General features: G+C 38.2%; 1 protein-coding gene across 1 annotated transcript; it reads left to right on the plus strand.

Annotated features, from left to right (window-relative positions):
- The first annotated feature begins 1,800 nt into the window (after positions 1-1,800).
- On the plus strand, positions 1,801-8,726 carry LOC134869710 (aquaporin-4-like). Its single transcript, XM_063891579.1, has 5 exons — positions 1,801-1,825; positions 3,588-4,044; positions 4,708-4,872; positions 5,445-5,525; positions 5,985-8,726. Exons 2-5 carry the CDS (start codon positions 3,661-3,663, stop codon positions 6,231-6,233), a joined length of 879 nt encoding a protein of 292 aa, XP_063747649.1. The 5' UTR covers positions 1,801-1,825; positions 3,588-3,660; the 3' UTR covers positions 6,234-8,726.
- Positions 8,727-12,314: the final 3,588 nt, after the last annotated feature.

The following is a 12,314-nucleotide window of genomic DNA, read 5'->3' on the forward strand; positions in this document are numbered from 1 at the left end:
GAAGTCTCATAAACAGTATCACTTTTTGCATGATGTATTTATGTAAAGGGAGTGTGACTTAGAGGTTGAAATTATAAATGACATGTAACAAAAATAGCTATATCTATTTAAAATGTTAATTATTTAGAAGTACTATAATGGTAAGACATTTGTGGCTAACTCTGCTATCCCACAGATCTTTCCTGTTGTATTTATATTGTGGATAATCTAACAGTTTCATAATATTGTTAACCATTTTTCACTCAACTTTAAAATGTATTTGGATCATTATCAAACACAGTTTTAAACTTTTTAGAACGTAATACCTTTATTGCCTTGAAAAAATGATGTTTAATCAAACCAGAATAAGAGAAGCGATGTGCTCCTTAAAAAAACATATCGTTTCTATCACAAAATATGAAATAACTTGATGTGCCACTACACAGTCTACCAAAGGCTTTGTTTAGGACATTAGTCCCAGTCCCACCACACGCTTTCTTTCCAAATTTCATTTTTTATTTTAAATAGATTTCGTTCTCATCAACTCATTCACACATTCCTTCTAGTACAGCCTGTGTAAAACTTACATAATAGACACAATAAGTGTGTGTGTGTGTGTGTGTGTGTGTGTGTGTGTGTGTGTGTGTGTGTGTGTGTGTGTGTGTGTGTGTGTGTGTGTGTGTGTGTGTGTATGTGTGTGTGTGTGTGTGTGTGTGTGTGTGTGTGTGTGTGTGTGTGTGTGTGTGTGTGTGTGTGTGAGTGTGTGTGTGTGTGTGTGTGTGTGTGTGTGTGTGTGTGTGTGTGTGTGTGTGTGTGTGTGACAGGGGGAGGGCTGCTCTGTCAGCTTGCATGAAGAAGCATAAACACAGGCAGCCTTGTGTTACAGCACAGTGTCAGTATGTATTTATCCAGCAGGATTGGAAGTGCTGGAGGGGTGTAGGGGGGGCGCTTCTCTAAACAATAATACTGACAACATGTGGTGCAGGCTTGCTGGCATACAATCAGTGGTGTTTAGTATGTAATTTCCCTATAACTCAGAACTCGAGTGCATGCAGTCAGATGGATGCTTTCAAAACGGTTGAGAAAGCCTTTGATCAAAAAAGCAAGATAGTAACCAAAATCAATATAAAAAACAGAAATAGTATCTACAAAAATATAAATAATCAATTTATCAAATAATGTTTTATATATATTTTGACAGTTTTATTTCAAAGCACTAATCTAGATTACTGGAACATGATTCAGTAATCATAAAACTGCAGAAATCTGAACACCAATCTTCATGATTCAGCAACTTTTTAGGTTTGATTTTAAGGATAAATTGCCTGGTAAACTAAAATATTTGTTTACTTTTTAATATGTCAACTTTGAAATGTATTTATGAATGACATTTCTATTTAATATTTGTTTTTATCTTAGGGAGCTCTAGTTCAGTCCTATGCAGATGAATAGTAATGAGCCTAGAGCCTATTATGCGCAGTATTGACTGCACAATATTGAATTGTATTTGCAATAAATCTAAATATAAGCCAGAAAACTGTATAATGCTGGTGCATAGAGACCAGAGGCGTTAACCAAAACAGAAGTAATGACGTTATATTTCTTCAAGGTTCAGGTCTGAATATGAACTATTAAAAAAGAAAACTGTGGAATTGTCATGCCCCTCATTGAAGTGGATGATGCTACCTTTCTTCTTAACAGATCCAAAGCAGGTCATATCAGGATAAAGGAGGGCCCACCCCCAATACATAAACCCCCCCCCAGACACAGCCCCGTATAAAAGGCCTTCCCCTGCATCAAGCCACGGAGTCATGTCTGAGAGGTCTGGGGCTGTGGATCGTCTGAGGTGAGTACCCAAACACAGAGACAGACAGAGACACAGACAGAGTGGAGGTGAGTTTACTGCAGGGCTACTGAGCCCTGAAAAATGTTTGACCATGGGTTGCTGTAGATTTAAGCACAAGCCAAGATGAGACCATTGATATTACTGTAAAATGGGACTTTAAGGGAATAAACCATTAGTTGAGAAGCATCGAGTTTGTGCTCCCATTCATGAAACACAACAGAGACAAGGTGGTTGCATGGTTAGTGAATGGATTTATTGGGCTGTGGATGGGGTAACAGTGTTCCCAGTTTAATCAAAGGGACAAAGAAAGACCTGGAATGTATAATAAACCCCTCTGAGGTTGCTTAATCAAAGGCGGAGAGGATCATGAGCTTTTCATGCATAGCAAAATGTAGAGATGTTTAGCAGTGGGGCTGAATTAAAAAAGACCTTTCTTTGTTTTAATATTAATATTTAGTGTAATAGTATTATGTGGCAAACTATGGGATTTATTGAAATAAAATGAATAATCAAATATAGGTTATTATCCAATCAATGTAATCATATGTATTGGGTTGTATATCTTGTATTCTTCCCATACTTTGTATATATTCAGGGCTGTATTTAACTTCTAAGTAGCCCCAGGGAAAAATCCAGCTTTGGACCTACTAACCCCTCCCTGTTTCTCCAACTGTCTGCGCTTTTTGTACTTTTCAGTTTTAGTTAGTGACCATTTGTTTAAACATGATTAACATTTTAGTTATATTTGGCTTTTGTGGTGCATAGTCTTGGCAAACACAATTGATCCAACTATTAATAATCATTTAAGAACTCACACTTGTGTTGCTTTCTTTGGTGACATCATCAATGTTCGGAACTGTGAATCTGCTGAGCTAAGTTGCTATATTCTAATGAAATAGATTGTTTCATGCTCAAACACAATTTAGTCTGAATCTCTGCTCTCCCCTCTGTTTCTTCAGTGGTAATGCCAGGGTAATACCATTCAGATTTGGAGGTATTTAGGCCTATCCAATCACTTTAGTGTGTCTGTGTTTAACATCATGACATTGCAGGTAATTCAGGAATGTTTGAGGCATGCTTGAAGTTTAGTTAACTGAAATAAAATTGTGTATCAGCTGCAAAACGACAAGTGCTTATGAAGATATGCCAAATGATATGGCCCAAAGTATGCTTAAACAAGGTGAATCAAATAGACTTCTGGAACTTCATGAGTAACTTTGGCTTGAATGATCGATCAATCATTAGAAAGTACAACATTGTTCAGATAAATGGAACTTAAACCAGTTTAGCACAGTTCCTTTAATGCTGAATAAATGTTTCAGTCTACCTAATACAATGCCATGGGAAGTTGTTATTATGATTGGTTAGAAAGTTATTTGTAACTGACCACCAAACCTAAATATGATTACAAAATCCCCAAATAAACTTTTGTTATGTAAGAAATGACAACCATTTGTACTGCTTTCACAAGGATTTTAGGATGATGGCAAATGTCCCCAATAAAGAACAAAATTAACCAAAACATTGTGTAGAAACAGCAAGACACAAAATCTGCTAAATTTGAAGTGAAAGGCATCTAGTAAACACTCAATGGAAGACAGTATTCACAATGCCAGTATTGTTAAAGTGACAAAAACCCTCAACAGTTGTGGGAAACATTTTAAATGTTTTTATAATTGACATTTCTCCATTTAGTGGTCAGAACCCCTCTCATAACTTGGTTTCTCTTACTGATTTCTGGCCTTCCTGTCATGCCTTTCAGGAGGTGCTGTTTTCCCAGCGGTAAACCACGCTGTCACTTCTGGCCCAAATCCTGCTGCTCTCGAGACAAAGTCATGACTGCCTTCAAGGACATCTGGACTCAGGAGTTCTGGCGCTGCGTCGGTGGCGAGTTCTTCTCCATGATGCTCTTTGTCCTGCTCGGCCTTGGGTCAACCATCAACTGGGGGGCTATCACGGAGGATCCCCGTCCCGCTGACCTGGTGCTCATTTCACTCTGTTTCGGCCTGAGTATCGCCACCATGGTGCAGTGCTTCGGGCACATCAGCGGTGCTCACATTAACCCAGCGGTCACAGCAGCCATGGTGGTGACCAGGAAGATCAGTCTGTCTAAAGCTATCTTCTACGTGCTGGCCCAGTGTTTGGGGGCCATTGTGGGGGCTGCCATTCTGTACGGCATCACTCCAGCCTCGGTCAGGGGCAGCATGGGGGTCACCACGGTTTGTACTTTTAAGCGATGACATTCAAATAACTGCTGATATCAAGCTATTAGTAATAGTTTGGCATATCATACAGTATTTCAACTTTTTTTTGTATATTTTTATTGTGTATTTGATACAAATATTCCATTTAATTATGTATCTTTCACTCTTTATATATTTGTGCTGTTTCATTCCTTTTTGTTTCCATATTTACATTTGTTTTTATATATTCTATTTATAATGTATTCTTTTATCGTATTATTTGTGTGTTTAATTCTACTGCTGATATGTATTTTATATATATATATATATATATATATTAGCTCTATTTTTTTCATTTTTTTATATGCTGTTGTGACAAAAGTAAATCCCAAATTGGGATCAATTAAGTATAAATAATTGTAATGTAATTCAATCAATACCTCACTTAGAGAGAATATCAACTATTCTACAATCATAACATTTCACTTTTTCCTAAGTTAGGGTTTTCTCAAATTAATTTACAATTAAGTCTATTTTTAAAAATCCAGAAAATATAATATAAAATATTAACCATAAAAAAAATTGCAATGCAATATATGTCTTTCTTATATCAAGATACAGAGCTAATTTAAAAGGTAAAAAGGGGTGTTTATATCTGATGATTTATATATCAATGCTGCTTGTGTGTTTCCAAAACAGGTCCATTCAAGCATCTCCGGGGGCAATGCACTGGTTGTAGAAGTCGTCATCACCTTTCAGCTGGTCTTCACTGTGTTTGCTACCTGCGACCACAAACGCAACGACCTGAAGGGCTCTTCTTCTTTGGCCATTGGCTTGTCTGTGGTTATTGGTCACCTGTTTGCTGTTAGTACACAACACACTTACCCTGTTGTTACTATGAATAGATCCAGAGATAGTAAAGAGAATTTAACCTAGAAAACTATAGGGCGCTACATTGTAGCTTAGATTGTGTTATCAACAACACGTTTCACAGCCTAATTTAAAGAAAGAAAAGAAAAAGAAAATATTTCTGATTAATTTGACTTAAAATGACTTGTGTTTACTTTATACATAAGAGACAAGATGGGTAATATGGTGATAGACATGGAAAATAATGACATAACATCCTTTTAAAGCTAATAGCTTACGGCTTTTTTTGTTAGAACATACAGCTATAGATTAAACACAATGGTTCATGATGACAATCAGCTCCGAATAGTTCTGCCTTTGGATTGCTATTTCTGATTTATGACTAAAGGATTTTGTAAAACATGAATAATTTAAAACTGAAATAATTCAAATTTCTTTGGAACAGCGTCAAAGGAGGTCAGGCACTTATATAATCCTGCCCATCAAAGCATCAGATCAGAGAAAACTTATTCTGGACCACTATAATATAATATTGTAGTACTATAAAATTGTGTTTTTTTCCTCAGATTCCTTACACTGGAGCCAGTATGAACCCTGCCCGGACCTTTGGCCCAGCCATGGTCACATGGAGCTGGGATCACCACTGGGTAACTAATATTTGATTTTGTATCAATATGCTGTATATAATCATCAGCATCCCAGGGTACGCCCATGTTTTTTCTAAATAACGGAATACTAATCCTTTGAATCCATAACTGAACCACAGTAAATTGTGTGAAGCTTTTCCAATAGCTGATACTTTGTGTTAAGGATTAGTAAATTGTCATTTAATATTGGTGTGTTGTTGCACTTCCGCTCTTCTCTCGTATCCTAACATGTTTGTGCAGATACAGAGTAGCATTTTTTTCTCTTTTAAAAAAAGGAAAAACTAATGCGCTTATACATAACCTTTAGTTAACAAGTTAAGTTTGTTCATTATTAATTAGCTAATTGTGTTTTGTTCTTATTATGAGAACTTCTTTTTGTCTCCAGAACTGAAGTCTTGACTTCGATAAGTGCAGTGTCAAGATCTTTAATATTCTGTGTTTATCCCCGTGTGTGTGCAGGTGTACTGGGTGGGTCCAACTCTGGGTGGGACTCTGGCTGCAGCACTGTATGAATACATATTCTGTCCAGACCCAGTGATTAAGAGAAATTACTCTGAGGCCTTCATCCACACGCCCTTCCCTGCCACTAAACTCCGGCAGGACTCAGTCACCGCCCAGGAGCCTCTGTTCACCGTCATGGATGTGGAGAGAGCCGAGAGGAAAGAGCCGGAGAGAGAGGTATCGGGGGATGTGTTGTCTTCTGTGTGACTAAAAAGGAAACACAGCACTGATCCACACTGTCAAGGAGACAGACTTCCTGTAGACTGGCAGAGCAAACACTAACGAATTAAAGAACGTGTAAAGCTGCATTTACATGATACATGTTTGTCTCTGCTCACCATGGGGTTGGGTCCAGACCCTTGCGGTAAAAACAGCCACATACGTTTATTTTCTATGGTAACCACGCCTGCTAGCTTGCGCTACTACTTACAGCTATCATATGATTTGTTGCACATTTTAAGGTCAAAGTTGAAATAGTTTTAAGTTTGAGCACAGCGGCTATCTACAATTTTATGAGGGTAGCGCTTCCGCCTAGTCTTGCGGCACTGCTCTCTCCATAGAAACACAATGGCAGTGCCAGTACAGACCCACTTTTTCACGTATCATGTGAATGCAGCTTAACAAGAAATGTGTTCTGAAACTGCCCTCTCGTGATACGTGACTTTCTCGTTGCTCACTATGAGGTTGGGTGTAGAGCCTTGCGGTGAAAACAACCAGTTATGCTCTGTTTCTGTGGTTACCTCCTCTGCTAGCTTGCACCGCTACATACAGCTGTTATCTGACTGGTTGCTCTCCGAAAAGTCTGCAGTAACTACGTCAAAGTTTAAATACGTTTACCTTGAGTGCAGTGCTCGGCGACCGCTTCGAGCAGTGTGCCATGACAAAGATTAGCGCGTCCTCCTAGTTAGGTAGCACGGCTCTCTCCGTAGCAACAAAACGGTAACATCAGCACAGAGCCATTTTACCGCGTATTCTTTGAATGCAGTTTAACGAAAAACATTTTCTTAAACTGCTTTCTCATGATACACGATTTAGTCTTTGCTCATTCTGAGGTTGGGCGCAGAGCGGTAACTAGGTCAGAGTTTAAAATAATGATATACCTCACGCGCAGCGCTCAGCGACAACTTTGTGCAGTGTGCCATGCCAAGGGTAGTGCTTCCTTATAGACAGGCAGCATCGCTTTTTCCATAGCCACAAAATAATCCCTGAACCATTTTACCGCGTATCATGTGAATGCAGTTTAACACGATACATTTTCTTAAACTGCCTTATCGTGGTATGATTTGCTCTCTGCTAACCATGAGGATGGGCGCAGAGCCTTTCGGTGAAAATGACCACTTGTTTTTAGTTTTTGTTGTTACCTCCCTGCTAGTTTGCGCCGCTACATACAGCCGTTATCTGATTGGTTGCGCGTCGAATAGTCTCTCGGTAAAAGTTGAAATACTTTGAACTTTGAGCGCAGGGCTTGGCTGTTTTACCACGTATCATGTGAAGGAAGCTTAAGATGGGGCCAATCTTTTGGTGCTTATTGCCAAAATTAAATTGCCCATATAGACTGTAGGGCTACGCTGAGCTTTTTGTGAGGAATAGGCCAGGAAAAGAAAAGAGGCGTCACTTTTCCGACCCCGCAGTTAGTTTTACAGTTTCGGTGTTAGTTGTGCTGGGAAATACAAGTGTTGTGATAAAGACGCTAAATTAAGACCGTTCAATACGATCTTTTACTGTTATAATCAACAGATGTGACAGCAAAGGTATTTACTGTATGTATGAAATGCAACGTTAGAAGATCAGCTGATCACTGCCGTTATCAAAGTGAAAGTGTGCGCAACAAACAGCTACGGGTATATCATTGCTAACAATTACCTTATGTTGGTACAATTGATCACACATAGTTTTTGAACTTGTGTTTGACGTAGTGGAACATAACTGAATCATCACAATTTATGTTTAGCAAGAATAGTATTGGATAATAATAAATAAAACAACAAAGCAGAACGTGGATATGATTTCCAAAACAACTCAGTATATTAAACTGTATATTCTATGCATTTGTTAAATATATTTATAGAATGATTGGAAATTAAGTATGAGATTGTCTAGAAAGTTTAATGTAATCATAATTACAATTGAAGCATCCAACTTAACTTTGTCTAGTGGATGAAAGTTTATTTAAAGGAGAAATGTGTACATTTTATATTTAAGAAATACTACATAAGAACAACATAGGAAATGCATGTTTAAAAAAAAACATTTTAACACCATGAAGTGTATTGCCATTAAACCGTTTTTGTTGCTTTAAAGTTATAAAAAACATTATCGTTATATTATTTATGTTTGAAAGATACTGTATATTGGACATATATGAAAACAGCCATATATTTTAATGAATGTGATGTCAATGTATGTATGGACGCCGCATGTATATGTGAATTCTGCAGTTTGGATAATAAATACATGTACCTGGTCATTTAATATATGGTAACTATCAGAGTTTCGCATTGGATGGTTGGTGGTTGCTTACATGAACATTTTTTTTTAATCCGCAAATGAATAAAATGAATCCTGAATCTCTTTGTGTCCAGTTGAAGTTAATAGTAATAATTAATCAATGAGCACGATAATAACACATACAAATTGAAAGGCAATCACTGTGTTATTCATCATGCATGAATGAAATGAATAACACCCCAAAATACAGACATTGATAGACTTTATCCTCACAATTCAATGTACTATATTTTGTTATTCTCCTGATAGTCACTTCAATGAAAAATATGAAAGGAAATTTCACTTTGTTCTGATAGATTGCTGGATGTGCTACTGTCCACCAGCAGATGTCACTAACAGCCTGACTAAATAAGCCAATAGTCAATGCGTGCGTGCGTGCGTGCGTGTGTGTTCGTGTATTTGTGTGAGTTTATTTGATCATGGCTCCTAACCCCCACAACAAGAATTCAAATTGACATCGTAATTGCTTTTTTAAAACATTTGGAGAGAATTAATTAAACAGTTTCCTTTTATTAAACTACATCTGCAGTGCAACCTTTTTAATCCGTTTTCTTTTTCACTGTCAATGACTAAATGGATAACCAGTATTTAAAAACATCTTTGCTGGTACTGAAATTTCTCGGTCTCAATGCAAAAAAAACAAAAACATTTGTTTATGATATTACAGCTCTGTCTCCTAAATACATCTAATACAGGTATATGACAGACAATACATTTTGAAAGAAAATGGATGCTGAACAGATCACATTTCTATTAATATGATGAGGAAATGTTAAAGTATCTGCCTCTTAAAATGTATATTGTGTATACAATAAAGCATGTTCTAGTGTTGACTACTGACCTGTTTCTGATTTCACTGTGACTCGCAGCAGAATGGGACACAACACGTTAATTAGAATCCAAATGAAACCACAATCTTTCTCTATCCTTAACAGCGCGTCAGGATTTGAACTCTGAAGTAAGTAACTTTGTATATTATATCACCCTAAACAGGTCATTCTGACACTGTAGTTTGCACACATCTAATGCTTCTCACACTCACACTCACACACACACACTCACACACACACACACACACACACACACACACACACACACACACACACACACACACACACACACACACACACACACACACACACACACACACACACACACACACACACACACACACACACTTATTAAGTTTCACCGTGTGTTATTAGCTAAATACTGCAAACTACAAGGAGAGTACCATTGATGGTCACACACACACACACACACACACACACACATAATGAATATATAAATTACATTTTGAAGAAAAAGGTTAAATGTTGTACTGTTACTACTGCATTTCTTGAAACGCATCATGTTGAACTTCCAATAAATGTGATGCATTTCCTCTGTTGAAAAAGCAATAAAAGAGAAGAGCAAAAACAAACCAGGTTTAATTAAAAAAACAAAACAATTTGGCCATCATGAACACATCCGACTGATTCCTCGGGCAAGGCATGGGTTGCGTACCCTGAACACCATGGGTATTCTGGTTCCTTGCGCAGTGCATCTTGTCTTTGAGGTCCAGGTTTCAGCCTTTCTGTAGGGACTTTGGCTTTGAACTGAAGGGTCACCGGTTCACTTCCCGATCAGACCAAAAAATATGGAGTGTGGACTGGTAGCTGTAGAGGGGCCAGTTCCCCTGCAGACATGTTCGGTCAACACCTTGAAGACAGACTGCCAGCTATTAAGATGCCACAGGTCCTTTGCTTCATGTATTCAAAAATCCTGCCAGCCAGTTGTCATTGAGTTGAATGTTTGGGATAATTGTAAAAACAAATAAAAGGTTTAGAGGCACGATCCATCTCTAAGACCCATGATGTGATTGTTTGCAGAGCTGGGGCATATTATCTGAGATGAGACGCATTGTGGGGCTGTTGCAGATAGTACACACACACACACACACACACACACACACACACACACACACACACACACACACACACACACACACACACACACACACACACACACACACACACACACACACACACACACACACACACACACACACACACACACACACACACACACACACACACACACACCTTCTTGTTTGTCTTGTGTTGTGCTAAGCACAGATTTGAATATGTTGCTTCAGGCTTTCCAGCAGTTTGTCAGGTTATTAATAATGTATCTCAGATTCATTTAAGACAAAGTGATGGCTTGCGCTCTGCACAGATGGATGCTTATGGATGCACATTTTTTACAAATGCTGGTCCTGACCTTAAAATGGAGAACATGGAAACAGTAGGTAAATGCTATTCTCTTTAGCTTCCCTATAAAGCATGTTTCAAAGCACTTATTGTGAGGTTCGGCTGCTAATAATGGCAAACACTTAAGTTAATCAAACAGACACACACTTAGTAAATTCTTTTTTGCATATGTATGCACATATGTACAGATAAATGCATCTATTCTGCTCTGAATGAATTTACAAGCTAACGTATACACACTTCCTCTGAGCTTCCTGCATATCCCCGTCTGTTCCATATATTACACCTTGGTGTTCATTTCTTCAGGTTTTTGACAAACCACAAAGCCAGCCAAGGCTTGTTCTTTGTGTTATTTTCTGAACTTCTCCCTATCTCTGCAGATTAGTCAGGGAGCAAATTACCTGCCTGCACAAAAAAAAAGGCGCAGTCCTACACATTTTGCTGTGCTTGGTGTACAGATCTTCTTTTGAAGACAGGCTGTGTTATTTCCCCTAGCCCTAAAGCAGTAGCGGGCATGCAAATCATCATAAAATTACATTAGAAAAACTGCACATGTACTCCGGGTGCTTTTATCAGCGTCTGCACAACCTGCATGCAAATCAGGCCAGGATCACACAGCAAAGGTCTCCACGTAAAAGGATGGCTAATTGCTAATTGGGTCGCTATGTCTGAAGCAGGCGCGGTTAATGAGAATTCAAATGCGGTGGCGTTCGTGCCTCTGAAGTGTATACGGCTTCCTGGTGACATGCCCCAGAGCAAAAACACTATCAAGCCACAGAAAGACGTTGTGGGCCTGCAGCTTGCTCAGCTCTGTCTACGCAATCATAACACATGATCACATAATGGCTGAAAATGTCAAATGATATTTGCATCTAAGTGATAAGGAAGTGATGTGTGTTTACGGTGGTGCCATGGAGCGCCTCACCAGGTGATGCCCAGGTTTGGCTTCAATCTAACTTACGAAAGGTTACAAAACACATTACCATATTAAAGACAAATTTCAATATTCCTATATTGTGTTTTTCTGTTTGCATCTGTGAGTTAAAAAGCTATTTTAGATCTTATTTCTTTTACACGTGGATCATTTTTAGAAAATAGGCACATGGGCACTGATGCAGTTTGAAAAGTTAATTACAGCAATTGTTGGGACTTGTTTGGGACTGATAATTTTTTTTGCAGTCTGACCTGTTCACTGTCTTGATGTGGATAGAGTTCAGCCCAGTGTTGTGTTGTGTTTGATGTGCTGAAGGGCCATTTTTAATTTGAAGTTGAGATTTAACTTTAAGTTTGAGTTATGTTTATTGAAGTTTATTTAGCAGCACAAAAAAACAAAATGGGGACACTAAAAAGGGATGCACACAGCTCGGACCTGATTGCTTGTTGATGTTGGGTGTAACGGGCCATATGAGTCATATGAGAAGGGTTTTTGTGTAGAGGAACTCAAGGAAGATATTTACTTTAACAAATGTGCTTTTCATTGTGTTTTGTTTTAGTTGTGTCTTATCTGAAAAAAGAGTTGACTGTTGTG

Source organism: Eleginops maclovinus, chromosome 9 (assembly GCF_036324505.1).
Source record: "Eleginops maclovinus isolate JMC-PN-2008 ecotype Puerto Natales chromosome 9, JC_Emac_rtc_rv5, whole genome shotgun sequence".
NCBI lineage: Eukaryota > Metazoa > Chordata > Actinopteri > Perciformes > Eleginopidae > Eleginops > Eleginops maclovinus.